Below are 19,661 nucleotides of genomic sequence, written 5' to 3'. Positions count from 1 at the left end.
CTAAGTCATTCCCATGATTCCCTGCTCATTGGCCATCAGAAGCCTTTCCCAAGACTCTGAGCCATTGTCCCTGGATCTGGGTCCCTGTGGTCTACACAGCTCAGGTTCAAGGAATAGCTAGGGGCTGGTATCCAATGAAAGGCACGTGTGGACTATAAACTCCTTGAAAGGAGACTCTGTTTTTTTTGTTATTTTTCATTTTCCTTTATATCTCTTTGGGACCTATGCAGAGCCATGCACATTTATTTTTTTTGAGGGGACCACTTGACCTCTGTTGGGAACTCCTTCCACTGATGGACATCAGTAACTCCTTCCTAACTTAGAATTTAGTGAATTATCCAGAGAACTGATGAGTAAAGGGACTTGCTTAGGGTCACATAATCAATAGATGTCAGAAGGCAGGTCCTCCTGACTCCAAGGCAGGAAGTCTACCTATTATGTCAAACGTTCATTCAGAGTAACCTTGCATATAGTCCTCTCCCACATATCCCCTCTTTGAGGGAAGGAAGTCACTCATCTTCATCTTTATATCTCTAGCACATAGCCTAGTACCCAGCAAAGAGTAGGTGCTTAAATGCTTGCTGAACTGAGAATGGTTTCCCACTTCCAAACTGAGAATTGGAATCATAGGACCATAAGTTGGGAGGGACCTCAGCAGCCATCTTGCCCAGTTCACATCCAAAGGTATCCTTGTTATACTTGGCAAATGGTTATCTGTGTGTGGGTCCAAGAGGTAAATTGTGATCATAGTTACAGTAAAAGCCTTAGAGAAGAGAAGACTAGAGAATGAATTTTGCCTTAGGCAGCTCCATGTACCTAAATGCTAGCTGTTAATTGTTATTGTTATTATTATCATCCAGCATCTATTTGGGGACCTCCAATGAGGGAGAACTCAGCCTGTGTTTGGATGGCTCTGATTGTGTTATTGATGACATACATTCTAAATATGCCTTTTGGCTGAAGAAGACTCACACGGCTCTCATTTTTCATGTGTGATTGAGGCCTGGGCAGATGGAGAGAAGGGCAAGGGGCAGGACTCTTGGGTGCTTCCTCCAGGTGTGATCTTGGGCAAATATCTTAATCTCCCTGGTCCTCAGTTTCCTCATATATAAATCAAGGGGCTGGGATTAGGGGATATCTAAGTTTTCTTCCAGCTCTAGCTACAGGAGCAAAGTTCAGCTTGATGTCAGAAGGGTCCAAAGAGAGCAACAGAACTCCCTTTGTTCTCATGATTCCTGACACCACCTACCTCAAGAGCAATTAGCAGTAATGAATGGAACTATTTTAGTTGTAAAATACCGCTGGCCCAAGGGAAGGGAGTGCTAATGACAAATGTCAGCATCATTTCATTAAAAAACACACACCCTATGCTGTAAGATAGGATGTTGGTCTTGACAATAAGCCTCCCTTTAAAAACAGCTTTAATAGCCTTCTCCAAGTTCTTTCACAGCATCTCCAGTGAGTGGTACATTGGGCCAGAAGCAGGGGACACTGGGTCTCCAGCATGCGTTCATGCAAAGTTCTAACTAAGGTCCCCAGTCTTCATAGGCAATGCTCACTGGTCCCCCTCTGCTCAAACACACTGTTATTGTTCCAATCCTGAGAGTTTCCCTCATGGAAGTTCCTGGCCATCTTGGCTCCCTATCAAGAAGGGACATAGGAGAGAGGAGGAAACCTCTGGTGGTCTCCGTGACAAGGCTGCAGAAGTAAAGCACCCAACCCTGCCCATGTGAGATACTGAGTCTTGGGGCAGGCAGGTCAAATGGAAAAATAATAGAGTTATAGGGCCAAACACGCTCTCTCTCTCTTCTCTAGGATTGTAAGAAATCCCATTTCAGTCACCAAAACAAAGAAAAAACAAAGAAAACAAGAATGTCCTTGTTTTCTTTTTAAACAAACATGGTTCTCCTGGCCCACTTTTGGTGGGACAGTTGTGTCTCCCACATTAGGGAGGGGTTGCCCTGAGAGATCCACATGCTCTTTCCCAGACCCCTCTAGAGGCCCTTGGCATGCATTTATGAGAGGGGGTCTGTCTGTGGTCAAGAAAAAAGCTAAGCCAGACTTTGTGTAAGTTTCTGCTAAGCAGATTTCAGCCCTGTCTAGAGTTCTACATTGATGATGCCTTGTCCAAATCCTGAGATAGCTGGTCATAGCTAGCATCTTCCTCCACGTGGCCAGTGTTGGATGTATCCAGCTGGCCTTCCTCACTGAGCCCTCTGGTGACACTGTCATAAGATGGAGGGAAGGACATGGTTGAAGCGGTTTCTGACTTGTCTGGAAGCTCCATGCTTTCATTCATCATGAATTCAGCCAAGCCTTCATCTTCAGTGGCCCTCTCACACCTGGGTTCACCAACATCATTTGCACCCGTAACAGTGACTTGTCGTAGGGAATGCTGCAAGAGATATTTTCTGTAGGCCCTTTGGATGATGGACGCAGACACATTTTCCTGTTTTGATCTCAGAGTAGTTGCTATTGGTTCATAGGAATCTTTAGAAGGATTGGCGGCCATGAACTTTTCCTCCATTTGGGCCTTCAGGGTGTCCATCTCCCCAGATTCTCCCAGGACTCTCTTGGTAAAGGCAAATAAAATATCCAGGCAGTGGATCTTGTCTCCTGTGACCAGAGGCAGGTCCATCTGGATGAGTTCATTCTGGTTAGGTTTTGGAATGCGCAGGGGTCCTGTCAGAGTATCTGCAAAGTCTGAAAGGGCTGAAAATGAAATGAACTGAGTGGCCTCCGGGTCGAACTTCTCCCAGGTCTCGTAGAACATGTCGAAGTCGTCCTCGCTCAGGGGCTCCGTGCTCTCCTCCGTGGCCACGTTGAAGTTCTCCAGGATGACGGCGATGTACATGTTGATCACGATGAGGAAGGAGATGATGATGTAACTGACAAAGAATGCGATTCCGATGGTGGGGTTTCCACAGTTTCCTCTGGGCTTACTGGAGTTTGTTGAATCTGGGTTACAGTATGGGTAGCCAGTGTTGAGGATGGGACTGAGGAGCCCATCCCAGCCAGCGGACGTGGTGATCTGGAAGAGGCAGAGCATGCTGTTGGGGAATGTCCGGAAGTTGAACATGTCATCGATCCCAGCCTCCTCCTTCACGTAGGCGAAGTTGGCCATGCCGAAGATGGAGTAGATGAACATGACCAGGAAGAGCAGCAGGCCGATGTTGAAGAGGGCAGGGAGGGACATCATGAGGGCAAAGAGCAGTGTGCGAATCCCCTTGGCTGCTCGGATCAGTCGGAGGATGCGGCCAATCCGAGCCAGGCGGATAACTCTGAAGAGCGTCGGGGAGAAATAATTTTCAAGTGACTTCATAATGCCAGAAAACACCAAGCCTTTAAAGGAAGGGAAATATATTTGTGAGTACTTTCTCTAAAGTTCCAGGATCCAAGTGAGAATAAAGAAACCATAAACTGTCATCTCTTGGTCATTTCCTTGACTGCTATACATATTTTCCTCCCCTCTTATTTTTCCTTCCTTCCTTCCTTCCTTCCTTCCTTCCTTCCTTCCTTCCTTCCTTCCTTCCTTCCTTCCTTCCTTCCTTCCTAAATGATTGTTAACTGAGTAGCTGACTAAATTCCACTAGATTTGTCTACAACTTAGAAAGGTTGACATTGACATCAATGCCAAGGGTGTCATAGTGAACTTGAATGTAAGTTCTTGGACAATTTGCTTAGTAACCATTGTCTGATGATCTATAAATTCTCCTTTCATTTTTGAAAGAAACTCAGGAAGAAATTGCATTTGGGGCTAATGGAAGCTCAGGAAGAATGGAGAAATGAACATTGGGAGAGAAGCCTGAAGTATTTCCAGGTGTTTTTCCTCTCCTCACTTTTCTCCCTACTCCCCTGTGCACCTAGATGAAATTTTGGAGAGGAAAACCAAGCAATTTTGACTCTTTTCTGTGCTCATGATTACACTCTGAATCTGGATTGGAGGAAACTTTTAAAGAACCCTTACCTTCTGTTTAAGAATCAATATTAAGTATTGATTCCAAGGTAGAAAGCAGTAGGGAAAGGCAATTGAATCACATAGCTAGGAAATGACTGAGACCAGATTTGAACCTAACACCTCCCATCTCTAGACCTGACTCTCTATCTACTGAGCCACCTAACTGCCCCAGGGAGATTAAAAATTTTTTTTAAACCCTTACCTTCCATCTTAGAATCAATGCTGTGTTTTGGTTCCAAGGAAGAAGAGTGTCAAGGGCTAGGCAATGGGGTTAAGTGACTTGCCCAGGGTCATACGGCTAGCAAGTGTCTGAGGCCAAATTTGAATCCAGCACCTCCTGTCTCTGGGTCTGACTCTCAATCCACTGAGCTATCTAGCTGCCTCTCAGGGAGATTTTTATATAACTGAACATCTGAACAAGTCTGATCCCAGTTTCCATTTCAATGGGAAAATACCACCAGAACAAAGGCAGTAATTATGGCAATAAAAATAGTTTTCTTGTCTGACTCTAGAGAGACTCTGAAACACAACCACTTGTTTCTTGGATTCCTCCTTGGTGGGGATAGCTGTGGACATAGTTAATGTCTACATAGGCATGGTTGCATCTACATTGTACTTTAGATGAAATGCAGTGAGTATGCCCATAGGAGTACATTTCCCATAATGCATGCTGTCAAGAGAGCATTACTCATTGGAAGAGATCCTCTGGTTTAGGTAGAATTGTTCTTTTTAATTTTTTTTTAGGAAGGACTAGACTTGTAGTTTCCTTAGTATATGGAATCCCCAGTGAGGAAGCTCCCCTCTATCACTGCAAATAGGTATCTATTGTAATGTGGGATTTCAGACTTGCCTAAGGTCACAATCTGATATGTGTCAGAGGTGAGACTTGAACCCAGGACTTCCTGATTCTAAGGCCAATTCTTTTTTTTTTAAAAAATAAAAACCCTTACCTTCTGCCTTGGAGTCTTGGAGTCAATACTGTGTATTGGCTCCAAGGCAGAAGAGTGGTAAGGGCTAGGCAATGGGATCAAGTGACTTGCCCAGGGTCACACAGCTGGGAAGTGTCTGAGGCCAGATTTGAACCCAGGACCTCCTGTCTCTAGACCTGGCTCTCAATCCACTGTGCTACCCAGCTGCCCCCTAAGGCCAATTCTTTAACCACTCTAATGCTACACAATTTGCTGTAACAAACTTACTTTACTCCATCCAAGATGGCCCTATACTAGCTATCTTACCAAGAAGACTATGATGGCAGGGACACATGTGAGGAGAGCTGTGTGGCTTCTTAGGTGAATGAGTGAAGTTTCAAGAAACATCCACTTGTGATTCTCTCCTCAGATTCTAAAGCCCCCTTGCAGCTACCACCATCCAGGGCCAAGACCACTTACTCACAATGGAGAGGATCACAACAATAAAATCAAAGATGTTCCACCCGTTGATGAAATAGTAATATCTCAGGGCAAACATCTTCAGGACACACTCTGCGGTGAAGACGGCCACGAAGAAATGGTTGATCCGGTTGAGGATTTTGGTCTTCACCTCACTCTGGCTGTCTGTCTCCACCATCATGGTGATCATGTTAAGGCAGATGAGCACCATGATGGCTATGTCGAAGGCTTGCTGGGTTACAATATCAAACACGAAGCCTTGGCATTTGTTCTGGGAAAAGCAGAAGTGACCGTCAAGTTGGCCGATTAATAAGCGTTATTAAGTACCTCATACATGCTAACAAGTTTTGTATATGCGAACCAGGGAGCACAGTAGGTCAGGAAGGAATGGGGACATCACTAGGAAGTGGGGCCGAGGACAAGCAGCAGCTCCAGATGCTTTCAGGGCAAGATATATATAGTGGTGTGTGTGTGTGTGTGTGTGTGTGTGTGTGTGTGTGTGTGTGTGTGTGTGTGAAGAGAATAAGAGGAGATTGGGAAGGGCATGAGAAGGAAACGAGCTTCCATTATTATTGATGGTCCAGATCTTTTTCTTTTTCTTTGACTAGTTCTTTCTTTTTTTTTTTTTAAACCCTTACCTTCTGTCTTGGAGTCAATACTGTGTATTGGCTCTAAGGCAGAAGAGTGGTAAGGGCTAGGCAATGGGGGTCAAGTGACTTGCCCAGGGTCACACAGCTGGGAAGTGTCTGAGGCCAGATTTGAACCTAGGACCTCCCGTCTCTAGGGCTAGCTCTCAATCCACTGAGCCACCCAGCTGCCCCCTGACTAGTTCTTTCTTAAACAACTCCCAGTACTCTAGAGTTCATGGAGGCTTGGGGATTTTATTGCTTATTTCCTTTGTTTATCTGGTTTCACCATTGTCAATGGCTTTCTGTTGAGTTGGCAGCTTTGGCCAGAGGACCTGGGATTGCCTCCATGAGGGGATGAAGAGAACTCCTAAGGTGAACAGCTTCTTCAGCAGAACAGACCAGGAATTGCTGTCACGTAGAGCCTTAGGGCATCCCCTGGGCTTCCTGAGAGGCTGTGCCTTGCTCAGTTCAGGGTCAAAAGCCAGTGGCTGTCGGAAGAGGGACTTGGATGCAGTCTTTCTGGCTCCAAGACCGATCGTGTGGCCACCCCACCACACTGTCTTCCTGCTGCTGTCTACTACATTTATCGGAACAAACAAATACGGCCATAAGAAAGCCTAGAACTTACCAGAGGTCTTGGGATTGGTTTCTGAGGCTTCTTAGAGCCCAGTTTTTTCATAGCATTATAATATTTCTTCTGTTCTTCAGTCATAAAAATGTCTTGACCACCTAAGTACAGGAGTTAATATTACCATTAGCAAAGGATGGCAAGGTTGACCAGAGGACACAGCTGGACAACTTCCTCACATTTTCCAGACTCACAGAATTTAGAACTGGAGAGGATTTAAGACAATCCCTAATCCAGGTTCTAGGCTCCCAGAGAAAGTCACTTTCCGGTTGTTCTCTTGCTCTCTGACTCCTCCTCAGCAGTTCATCTCTAGGACCACGCAGGCTCCATCCATTTGTGAATTCAAACTCTTTTCTCAAACACAGCCAGCCAGGGGCTAGAGACCTTGTTTGGTGCAGACGAGCATCAAACATTTGTTCCTTGTGGCCAGTTACAAAGAGGTAAGAACGCTCTCTAAGTAGCCTGGGGATCTGTAGCCATGCACAATAGCCACAGGCAGCTGCCCAGCCCATTTGCCTCTCAACCAGGCGGTCCCCAGGGTCACACGTCTTCATCCTGGATTCTAAGCTAAGTCTGGAGCCAGACTTTTCTCTCTCTCAGTATCTAGAGCACCCAGTAGACCCTAACTAAGTATTTTGGGGGTCAATGCCAGGGGAAAAGAGAACCAGGTCCCCAAAGGCCCATTCCTGCCCTCCTCCCACCGGGCCCCCACCACCTGCTCAGAGAGAGGGAATGCATTAGGATGTGAGCCCCTTGAGAGCAAAGACCATCTTTTGCCTTTCGTAGAATCTCCCAAAGTTAGCCCAGTGTCTGGCACTTAGTTTGCAATCTTTATTGACTTGGAAATGGGACTCGCACCCATCTGGGAGGGTTGGATCTGGGGACTCGGAAAGCCACATGCTGAGAGCAGAGAAGAGTTTCCCCAGATTATCAGCTTAAAAGAGACACTTATCTTTTTCTTTTGTTGATTGAAGTTGTCGATGATGACCCCGACAAAGAGATTCAGGGTGAAGAAGCCCCCAAAGATGATGAAGATGACAAAATACAGGTACATGTACAAGTTGGCCTCCCACTCGGGCTGCTCCTCTTGCTACAACCAAATGGAATGGAGGGAGCATCATGAGCTGGGGCTAAGGTTTGTGTGGGCGGAAACAAACTGGGCTGTCGTGGACCCAGGGGCACCCTCCAAGGGCTGACTGCCCAAGGCAAGGGGCAGGTATGCCCTAGCCCCAGTGACGGACCTGGGATTGGAGCTCATGGGAATAGATGAGTCAAGGGCATGAAAAGTTTGGGTTGAAGAGTAAAAAGCACAAATGAAAAGCTCTGATGACTGAGTGAGGAAGCCTCAGCAGACTCTTGACCAGTGGCCATTGATAGGATTCCTGGGAGACCCTGTGCCAGTGGAGGCATTAAGAAAGGGATCCCTTCCTCTTGGCTTCAGTCAACAAAGTTAAAAGACCTTTTCAGACATCACTGGTCAATGAGCCATACCCAGAAGGGGACGAAGTAAGGAATGTCAAGAAGACTTCTCACTCCAAACATCAGTCCCTACTCTCCTAATATTGTACCAGAAGTTATTCCTTTAAAACTTTATTCCTTGGCTTAAAGCATGAACTTATCAAGGTCTCTGGTTTAAAATGCAAGCTATTAGAGGAGCTAGATGGATAGAGAGCCAGACCTAGAGATGGGAAGTTTGGGGTTCAAATTTGATCTCAGACATGTCCCAGATGGGTGACCTTGGGTAAGTCACTTCACCCCCATTGCCTAGCCCTTACAGGTCTTCTGCCTTGGAGCCAATACTTGACATTGAGTCTAGGACAGAAGGGAAGGGTTTAAAAACAATGTACAAATTATCTTGGGGGTGAGAGAGAAACCTGGTCAGCTTTTAAGATCTTAGGGAGAATGGTTATGTTATATAGGTGTGGGTGAGGTGAAAGTTGGAAAATATCTTCACTCCTTCCTCCCTTCCCCCCATCCCTTGCACTCTAAGGCTACCTTCCACTGACTCTCTTGTATGTACTGCTTTAGCTGTGTTATTTCTCTCATTGGAATGTAAGCCCCTCGAGGGCAGGTAGTATTTTTGCTGCTTATTAATTTATTTTTATTTATAAATTTAATAAATAAAATTTGCAGATAAATAAATTGATAACTTATAAATAAATACATTTATTATTTATCCAGAGTTTAGCATAGTTCTTGGACCATCATAAGTAAGTACTTAACAAATGTTTGTCAGTCAGATTGGTGATTTGCCTGAAATGCCAACATTCATTTAATTAGATTACATGAAGAATTATCATCTCCTGCCTCCTCTTTTCCAGGTCCAAAACAGCCCTGGCAGGACCCCTCCCAGTCAGTCTCTACCTCCCCCCCCCTTACCAGATACCTTCCTCTTGTTTGAGAATGGGAAGGGGTGCCAAGAGGAGGTCAAAAGACCCAGGGAGCACTAGGGGTTGGGGGCCACCTTTTCTGATGCCCTCATTTGGCAAGGGGCTGGTGCTGGTGACAGGAGGCAGATAGTAAGGCTTTTTTGGAGGGGAGAGGGAGAGACTTCCAGTCACCTAAGCCTCACGGATGGGAGAGAAAGCTCCTTTTTGGAAATGAGTTCTAGTATGCAGTCATTGCTTTTGCCTTCAACTATGAAACAGAGGGCCTAGGACAGTGATGGCAAACCTTTTAGAGAGTGTCCAAACTGTACCCTCATGCCACATGTGAGCTGTCCCCTTACCCCAGACAAGGGAGGGAGAAAGTGCTCCCATTAGGCTGCTGGGCAGAGGGGTGGGTGATGAGAGAAATGTCCTCAAGTGCACGTGGAGAGGGGAAAGGGAGTGGCCTACTCCAGCATGTGTGCCATAGGTTTGCCAGGATGGGCCTAGGATGTTGCTACAGGCTGAAAAAAAAAAGGAGATGAAGACACGAGGGACCAAGGATTCTGCTCCAAGGTCCCTGACTCACCTTCCGAGAATCCACAGCAGCATACATGATGTCCATCCACCCTTTGAATGTTGCCTAGAGATAAAGGGCAGATGTTAGTTTCAGAAATGGGCAGGAGCATCTGCCTGAAATCCCATTTGATATCACTTATGACCCTCTGCCCTTGGCAGGTATCCTCATCTCATTGACTTTCATGAACCTACTTCATGTACTAAACATGGACTAAGTAACTGCAAGACCTTCCGAGGCTGTCTTTGGCTTCCATAAATGTGGTTGGGAACCAAAAGCCTGGGATGGAGCAAGGGAGAAGGTTCTTAGAGATGTGAATAATCTATTTACATCTGGACCTTTGGGTGGAACAGTGAATCCAGATTCTGTGGGTATGACCCAAAGTGCCCTTTGCATAAGTGTGCTTTAGTGAAAATCAGGCTGGATTTGAGATGTGGGAATCTGGGTTCAAATCCTGCCTTTGACAATACCTGTATGACTTTGGAGCTGACATTTAAAGTCTTGGGTCTCAATTTCCTCTCTTGTAAAGTAAGAGAATTAGACTAGATGAGCTTTGAGCTCCCATTCAACTCTGTGATTTAATTTCCAGATCTGTTATTTATCTCCTGTGTGACCTTAATGGTTCAATGGATGGAGTGATGTGTTTGGAATCAGGTAGACCTGAGTTAAAATCAAGCCTGAGACATTCACTAGTTGTGTGACACTGGGAAAGTCACTTATCTTCTGTTTGATTCAGGTTCTGTTAATCTGTTAAATGGGGATAAAAATGGCACCTATCTCTCAGGGTTTTTTAAAACCCTTCCCTTCCATCTTAGAATCAATATTTTGTATTGGTTCTAAGGCAGAAGAGCAGTAAGAGCTAGGCAATGTGACTTGCCCAGGGTCATGTAGCTAGTAAATGTCTCAGGCTTGATTTAAATCTAGGACTTCCCATCTCTAGGTCTAGCTCTCAAACCACTGGGCCACCTAGCTGCTCCTTCTCAAAATGAGATAACAATTACAAAGTGCTTAATGCAATGCCCATAAAATAATAGGCGCGATGTAATGTTAGCTATTATTGTTAACCTCAGTTTCCTCATCTGTAAAATGAGAGCGCAAGACTAGATGACCTCTAAGTTCCCTTTCCATTCCAACTCTGTGACTTAATGGTTCTGTTTGATACTTGGCACATGTCTGATGGGGAGGAGGAGTTAGTTTTTAAAATTCCTGATTCCTGCTTTATTAGCAAATACTGCAGTGACACTATCATGGAATCAAAGAATCCCAGCCTTGGCATGGCTCTCAGACATCATTTGTCTTGGCCGATAACTGGACACGAATCCCTCTCATATTATCCCTGACAAGAGCTGCTCCTGCCTCCCCTTGAAGACCATCAGCAATGCAGGGCGCATGGCATTCCACAAAGTGTTTTCCCCTTTGGAGACTTTCCTTAAAACTTCAATTTGTCAGCACAGATGGCCGAATTTCCATGACGATTCTGTAGGTACTTAAAGGCAGTCATCACATCCTTCTCGAGTCTTCTCTCCTCCAGCCTAAACGTCGTTGGCTTTTTAAACAGCTTGTCCTAAAACATGGCGCCCAACGAAGGACATGTCAGCTACAAAGCCTGACCAAGGAACCCGACAATGATGTCATTGCTTCTCTTGTCAAGGCTATATTGGTCCAAACACTGGAACAGGGGACTCCCATGAAGGACACTCCTTCTACCAATACTGAGCAGCACGTGCTCTGTGACTTATAGTCTTGTAGGGTTTCCAGGATCACCAAGACTTTAAAAAATCTGCCTAAGGTCAAACAGTCAATATGTGCCATTTTTGGTGAGATTTGAACTCCAGTCTTTCTGACTCCAAATCCATCTATTTTTTATTCTGGGCATCATGCCTTTCTCAGTGCAACCTCAGGTCAACTTGGTTCCTTTGGTTGCCATGTCATATGGTTGATTTGCATTCAGCTTCTAGGTCTAGCCATATGGCTGCCATCTTGGATTTGTATTGACGTGCCCTTTCTGCTTAGCTGTTACTTGACACTGGAAGAATGACAAACATTGTACACTCTCTGCAGTCACTGGGAAGTTTCTCTTGCAGAGGCAATGGGAGAGTTTCCTGTCCATCCATGCTTGCTGGAAGTGATAAGCCTGCATTCTTTGGCATTCTTAATGGCAGCTCTTGTCATACTGGTTTTTGGTCATGATGGTGGAGGGTGTCCTTGGTGAGGTTCTCCTTCCAGTGGGCTTCCCACCTTTTTGTTTGCTTTCTGTAGGTTTCTCCAGCTTTTCTCTCCAGGCTCCTCTTGCTTGCTTAGCTGCCTTCTAGCCCCAATTAGCAGAGGTCTGCCTCTAATGCTCTAATGCCCACAGCATCGGCTGCCAGAAATTGTCGGCCAGGAGCGAGCTCTTAAGTAGAAATCCAGCTACTGGCTCTTTTTCGGCTCCTTTTACCTCTTGCTTTGTCTCGGGCAGATAGACGGTCCACTTTAATCCCTTGGCCAGGGCCACACTGACCCTGGCATGTTACTTGGGCTTCTCAGAAAAGAGAGAACATTTGGCCAAGCCCTAGCCTATGTATGAAAGGAGAGCGTCTAAATGGAAGGCTGACCCAAGGCACAGCTTTGAGGTGTCAGCTACAATGGAAACAGTGCAGGAGGGAGAGCCTGTAGGCTGTTTTCCTGAAGGGTTGCTACCCCTCTGGCAGTCATGCCGGGGCATATATAACCGTCATGGCTTCCAAGGAATATTGAGGTGTTTGGATGGGCCTCAGAAGTCCCAGGGGATGTGCCCATGGAGCCCTTTGTGTAGGTACAGAAATCATAAGACCATCCATGCAGACTGGCACCCTATTGGAGATGGGGGCCACCATGTTTTGCAAATACCCACATATACCATCTTGAATAAGCCATATGCCTCACTGCTGAGTTCTCACACCATAACCCTAGCTTAATGGTCATGTTTTTCTCTTCTTAAAAAACCCCCAACCTTCCATCTTAGAATCAATATCATGCATTGGTTCCAAGGCAGAAGAGTGGTAAGGGCTAGGCAATGGGGAGTAAGTGACTTGCCCAGGGTCACGCAGCTGGGAAGTGGTCATGTTTCTCTTAATGTAGGGGGTGGGGTATTCTGGTGCAGAAAGGAAATAGTCCATCCAGCCCTATGGGGAGGGTACAGAGATATGTGTGCATCCTGAGTTTGCTGCTGGTAAATCAAGGCTATGTGACAGGGCTGGGGTGGAGGAGTTGGCTGGAATATGCCAGGATGGGTGGCTGATCATAGTGTTATAGAGAGGAAAGAACTCTGGACTCAGAGCCTGGAAAGTCCATGCTTATTGGCTGTGCAAGCATGCTAACCCCTCTGAGTACCTGTGCCCAGGCTTCCTTTTAAAATGAAGATAAAGACATTTGCCTTCTGTGCCTCATTGTAGGGAATGATCAATGCCAAAATGCCTGGGTTTGCTGGATTTGGAGTCAAGGATATGGCTTCAAACCCCGTTCTGACACTTATTACACAGGTGACCTTGGATAAGTCCCTTCTCTCTAGGCCTGTTTCTCCTCTGAAAAATAAGGGATAATCAGATGATTGTTCTAGAAGATACTTGATAGGCAAACATCTTCATTGTATGGATGAGGAAACTGAGGACTGGACAGGCTAATTTAATGAGTTGGACCAGATGCCTTGGCAGTCCCTTCTAGCCCCAGATCTATGATCCTATGATAGCCACCCCTTCTGCAGCTTTTTTTTTTGTCTTAGAATGATGCCCGGGTCATTGAGAAGCTGTGACTTGTTCAACGTCCTACAACTATGTCAGAGGTTTCTCTATAAACCTTAAAATGCTATAAGTATGTGAGTTATTGGCCCAATGCCACAATTCGTGGGATAAGGCATTGGCTTGATGACTATGGCATCGAGAAAAAGAGCATAGGAAAATTTCAAAGAACCATACTTTTAGAGCCATGTAGGATTTTAGAGGTGATCTAGACCAGACCTCTCACTTTAAAGAATTAACTGAGGTCACATAGAAGTGGGATTTGAAATCAGGTCCTCTGACTCCAAACCTGACACTCCTTCCCCTGTAATTCACCTGACCCAATGATTAAATTTAATTAATTTAATTTTCATTAATCCTTTGATGATTTCATTATAGCTGCTGACTTGGGATACTGATGCAGATCAAAGCCATCGATTCCTGGAGCAGCTGGAGCAGATTCCTGAGGATTCAGCATTCCCATGACAAGATGGGTGACACACGCTCTGGTAAACAAGATTTTTTGTGCTAACTCATCAGGCAAAAATTCTGAACTTTTCAGTCCCTACCTTACCAATCCCTACCTTACCATTGCCAATAAGGCAGCATGAGGAACAGAAGCAAGACTCAAACTGGAGAAGTCATTTCCTGTGGGAATCTGTGAGAGGGTCTCCCCTTCCTCACACAGGGGCAATGGGGTGAGGATTTTCATTCTCACCTTTTCCATTATGTTTAGATATTAAATGTCTTTTGCCTTAGACTAATAAAGCTCTGGTTGATTTAGTAAAACAACATTGGTGGGGGCTTTAACCACAAGCCAATTGACAACATTCCTTTAACCTAGAATAGCTTTCAGAAGGGCAAGAACTTTGCTTAGAATTTTATAAAGACTAGTTAGACTGAAGTGTCCACTCTAAAGAATGGCGTGAACTTTACCTGCACATAGATTCCTATCGCCATGTCCATTTCTTCCTGCCATTCTTTGTTGTTGTTGTTGTTGTTTGTTGAAACCTGTACTGTCTGCCTTAGAAATAAATCTTGTGTATTGGTTCCAAGGCAGAAAAGCAACAAGTGCTAGGCCATGGGGGTTAAGTCACTTGCCCAGGATCACACAACTAGGAAAAGTCTGAGATCGGATGTAAAACCAGGACTTCTCTCTAGGCCTGATTCTCAATCTACCAAGCCCCCTAGCTGCCTCAGTCTTCCTGCCATTGGTAGACTATTCAGTGGCGTTCAGTTTACGCTTGCTGTTCCTCAGCCTTTGGGTGCCATATTTCTATAACGTCTCCCTGACCATCTCTTCTATCTCAATATCTTCCCACTGACTGCTGGGAGAGGATAACCAAACTCACCACCTGCAGAAGAGCCAGGTAACCAATTCCCACATTGTTAAAGTTGACCTTCACGGTGTCCCAGAAGAGGCCAGCACCGTTCTCTTCATTGCACTGGGTCTTGTTATTGACGATCAACACATCCACTGGGGGAAAGTTTTCTAGGGTGATGTTGATGCATCTGCCAAATTTTCCGGAAAAGAGATTCACTCCCATGATGCTAAAGATGAGCCAGAAGATAAGACAGACCAGAAGGACATTCATGATGGAAGGGATGGCACCAACCAGGGCATCTACCACCACCTGGAAATACAAAGAGATAGGGGAGAGACAGTCAGAGACAGGGAGACACCCATAGAGAGAGATTTAGTGAGAAAGACGGAGAGAGGAAGAAAGGGAGGGTGGGAAGGGGAAAGAACAACTAGTAATTACTGAGAAAATGCCCAGATTCTGCATATACCATTAGCCTCTGCCATTACAATGTTGGGTCTGTTTCCAGAGGAGATCAGGGAGATGGAGCCTGTATGCTCCAAAATTTTTACTGCAGATTTCTTTGTGGTGGCAAAGAACTAGAAATCGAGGGATGCCCATCAACTGGGGAATGGCTGAACAAGTTGTGGCATATAATTGGGAAGGAATGCCATTGTGTCATAAGAAATGGGGAGCAGCTTAATTGTAAAAAAGTCACAAAGACTACATGAAATTATGAAAAGTGAAGCAAGGAGAACATTGCTACCCAGCTGTAGACAGTGTTTGAAGAATAACTTGTGAATGGCCACCTCTAGAGAAGGACTGATAAATAGAAACACGAAACATAGAATTTATAGAGGCTTCTTTTTGGTCAAGGAGGAGACACCTGGGACTGTGAATAGAGAAGTTAATAATAAAATTAAAGAATGGACGAGTTACAGAAAAAACTGAGCTGATTGCACAAGAGAATGCCTTTCTGTCTCTTAAAATGGTTAGATTATGGGATTAGAGACACATTGCAGTTGCAGAATTGTTTTTCCTCAGGGTGACTGGGCAGGGAGCAACTAGGTGGCTCAGTGGATAGAAAGCCAGGCCTGAATATGGAAGGTCCTGAGTTCAGATTTAGCCTTAGGTACTTCCTAGCTGTGTGACCCTTGGCAAATTACTTAATCTCTATTGCCTAGTCTTTACCCTTCTGCCTTGGAAACAATACTTAGATTCTAAGATGGAAAGTAAGGGTTAAAAAAAAGAAAAAGGATTGGCTTTCATTTGTTGGAAATGGTTTCAAAATACTCTCCCTAGGACAGAGAACACCCCCAGTTTAAATCCTGTCTCAACCCACTTCTCAGCAAAATTTTTCTGGACAGATAGAGTGACCTCTCTGAGTCTCAGTTTCTTCAATTTGAAAAAAAAATAAAAGAAAGAAAAAGATCACACTGTGTGCATTGCCTACTTCACAGGACTGCTGGGAGGCTCAAATGAGGCAACATATGTAGAGCATTTCACAAAATTTAAAGTGCAATGCAAAAGGCAATAATTGCTAAGATGCAAGGACAGGTTGGCTGAAGACACACACACACACACACACACACACACACAACTTTGGATCCTTGTTTTGTTATAAACAACCCCAATGTGAAATTTGGTCCTGTCCTTCGAGCTCCCAGATAGCAAAAAACACAACTGATAGATGCAACCATCCTGGTAACTACAGCTGCCATTTTTGTCTCGGCTGTTTTTAATCTGGAAAAGCACTTTCCTTACATTCTCTCACTGAGCCTCACCAGAGCCCAGGAGGTGGCTACTTTACCCATTATTATGAATGAGCACCCGAGGCACAGAAAAATCAAGTGACCTGCCCAAGGTGACATAGACAGTAAGGATCAGATTCAGGATTTGAACTCAGGTCCCTACTCCAAATGCAGGGATTTAGGCCCGTTATTATAATTCTTCTCCAGTATACATTCTTTTTTTTTTTTAAACCCTTACCTTCCATCTTGGAGTCAATACTGTGTATTGGCTCCAAGGCAGAAGTGTGGTAAAGGTAGGCAATGGGGGTCAAGTGATTTGCCCAGGGTCACACAGCTGGGAAGTGTCTGAGGCCAGATTTGAACCTAGGACCTCCCGTCTCTAGGCCTGACTCTCAATCCACTGAGCTACCCAGTTGCCCCCTCCAGTATACATTCTAACACAGACGGATGCCTGCCCGCCAATATGTGTACTCTACCCGCTCTAAGGCTTATAATTATAGTTTTTATGATTATTACTCCATATTGCTCTTATAACCAACAATTATGGCAGGAATTCTGGAGGTCGGGTAATGGACTAGTTCAGCTACACATTACAGTATACCATAGTGAGAAGCCAGCCATTTTGGAAGTTTGGCAGCTAGGACCTACCCAAGTAATAATAATCCTAGCCATAGCTGACATTTATATAGTGCTTTGAGATTTGTAAAATGCTTTCAGGATTCTTTCCTTAACATAAGACTAATGGATTCGGCTGGAGATACAATAAAGTTACTTTAAAAGCCCTTTTTATTTGATAAAAGTGAAAAAATGCAAATTCAGAGAGAATTGGGTCAGTTAGAGCTGCCCCTTCCCCCCTTATGATGAAGAGAAGTAGAGTACAGGAGAAGGAATCACCTCCCTGGGAACCAGAAGGTGGGAATTTGAATTTTGGCTCTGCTCCCAATTACCTGGATAACTTTTGCAGGAACAAAGATGGTACAGGGGGAAAGTGAGAGGGAACATTTGGGGCAGCAGCAGTTGTAACCCACTTTGGAGGCATTGCCAGTTACACGTGTAAGGGCATCTAGAGGGGACTTCATGAATGCTGGTAGGATTGGACTGTGTTGGATTTGGGAAGTAGAAGGAGGTAAGGCTGTGCAGGTAAGGTGGGGCTATGTTATATAGGGCCTCTAGTGTCAGGATGAGGAGATTGGAATTTGTCCTAGAGGCAATAGGGGGCTATTGAAGATTTTGGAGCAATGGAGTAACATCATTAGTAGGATTCCTCTGCTAGTACGATGCAGAGTGGGTTGGAGAGAGGATTATGTAAGAGGCTATTGGATGGAAGAGCTCCCATTTGGTCAGTTCTTGGATATGGTCCTTAAGGTAAACACACAGGTAAGTTATTGCCATGCAATTGACTATAATATGGGTCCATCTTGGAATCCCCTCAAAGGGACTCTTTCCATAGGGATGGGGAGATTCTGTGATAGTCTTGTCTCAAGAAGTTTCTAGCATTTATATAGCATCTTAGGGTTTGCAGAATTATATATTATATTATATTAATTATTATTATTATATATAATTATATATTATTATTATATATAATTATATATTATATAATATATAATTATTTATATTAATTTATATTTATATTTATAAATTTATATTAATTAAAATATAATATAACAATATATATATAATATATATTATATAATATATATAATATATAATTATATATTATCTCATTTGCCTTTCATAACAACTCTGGGAAGTGGGCGCTACAAAAAGTATCTCCATTTTGCAAATCAGGAAATTGAAGCTTGGGCAGGTCAAGTGATTTACTCAGGATCATACAACTGGGGAAGGGCAATTAGGTGGTGGGGTGCATAGAGCATCAGTCTTAGAACCAGGAAGACCCTTCTTCATGAGTTTAAATCCAGCCTCAGACACTTACTAGCTGTGTGATCCTGGGCAAGTCACTTGATCTTGCTTGCCTCAGTTCTTCATCTGTAAAATGAAGCTGGAGAAAGAAATGGCAAACTAATCCAGTATCTCTGCCAAGAAAATCCCCAAATGGTGTCATGCAGAGTCAGACAGGACTGAAATGACTCGCCAACAACATCGCTAATCAGTCACTGAATCAGGATTTGAACTCAGGCCTTCCTGACTCCAGGTCCAACTAAGCCATTCAGTCTCTCATCTATTGAACTCATCTTTTATCAGCTGATTTTTGGAGACACCCAAATGACATACCCAGAATCGAAGCTAGCAATTCTATGAAGCACAGGAATGTCAAAATCTGGATGAATCAAGACTCTTAAGGAGTGAGAGGATGCTCAGCTGTGGGGTGGACTCTTATTCATATGTTCATTTTAATTTTTAAAAGGGCCTTTCCCACTTGATGGGGATACCTGGACAGAGACTAGGATATTCCTCTAAACATTTCCCATTTGGATGACTCTTTCCCTCCAAGGGAGATTGGAAATCTTATCCAAATTAAAACAAATGATATTTCCTGTATCCGGCTTGTCTCATGTCAATAAAAACACAATGGAAAGAGTGCTGGATTTGGAGTCTGAAGGTCTGGTTTCAAATCCTACCTGGCTTTTTTTGGTGTGACCCTGGATCAGTCACTTCATTTCTATGAGGATTAGTTTCCTCATTTGTAAAATGAAAAAGAGTTGGACCTAATGGTCTCTAAGGGCTATTCCAACTCTTATTCTATGAATGCCAGAGAAAGGAAAAATGAATTTCAGATGATAGGAAATGGGACAATTTATTATTATTATTGTTATTATTACCGCCATTTTGGCCTTACCCTCATGCCTTCAAATCGTGACAGTGCTCTCAAAGGTCTCAATGCTCGTAGTGTCCTGAGGGATTTAATGGGACCAATTTCGGAGTAGCCAAGTGTGTTTGCTATGAGGCTTATCATCGAAACCTGAAGGAAGGTAGAAAAGTTACAGAAGGTCATATGGTGAGCAGAACTGGTGCTTTGAATTAGTTTTCTTCACAAAGAGCTCCCCCCCCCCCAACTCCGCAGAATTGAGAGCAAGCGTGAACACAGTGGATGCTAGGCAGAGGTGGACTAGCCAATGTTTAATTGGTTCTTTGGGGAACAAAAGGTATCCAGGACCCACTTTTAATTCTGATCTTCGTTGTCAACTTTCCATCACTTTCTTAAGTCCAGACAGTTAAAGAACAATAAACTAAGCCTTAGACTGTAGCATTTGCTGATTTTGGAGGGATAAATGTTCACACTGAATATCCAACAATTTGACTTGATGAGCTGGTCCAAGGCAGGGACCCCAAAAGGTCTCCTCAGCAGGCTAGAACATTGTGCTGAA

At 44.3% G+C, this 19,661-nt stretch overlaps 1 protein-coding gene across 1 annotated transcript in view; it reads right to left on the bottom strand.

Moving 5' to 3' along the window:
• Window positions 1-1,164: 1,164 nt before the first annotated feature.
• The window catches only part of SCN10A (sodium voltage-gated channel alpha subunit 10), a 98,116-nt gene continuing 79,619 nt past the window's right edge, over window positions 1,165-19,661 (bottom strand). The window contains exons 21-27 of the mRNA XM_056804224.1: window positions 19,133-19,255; window positions 14,633-14,914; window positions 9,555-9,612; window positions 7,552-7,689; window positions 6,604-6,704; window positions 5,347-5,617; window positions 1,165-3,342 (exon numbers count right to left, since the gene is read on the bottom strand). Of these exons, the coding sequence (XP_056660202.1) occupies window positions 2,108-3,342; window positions 5,347-5,617; window positions 6,604-6,704; window positions 7,552-7,689; window positions 9,555-9,612; window positions 14,633-14,914; window positions 19,133-19,255 (2,208 nt within the window). The 3' untranslated portion in view covers window positions 1,165-2,107. The remainder of the gene's footprint in view (window positions 3,343-5,346; window positions 5,618-6,603; window positions 6,705-7,551; window positions 7,690-9,554; window positions 9,613-14,632; window positions 14,915-19,132; window positions 19,256-19,661) is intronic.

This window comes from Monodelphis domestica, chromosome 7 (genome assembly GCF_027887165.1).
Source record: "Monodelphis domestica isolate mMonDom1 chromosome 7, mMonDom1.pri, whole genome shotgun sequence".
NCBI lineage: Eukaryota > Metazoa > Chordata > Mammalia > Didelphimorphia > Didelphidae > Monodelphis > Monodelphis domestica.
This window is presented reverse-complemented; position numbering and strand designations above follow the sequence as displayed.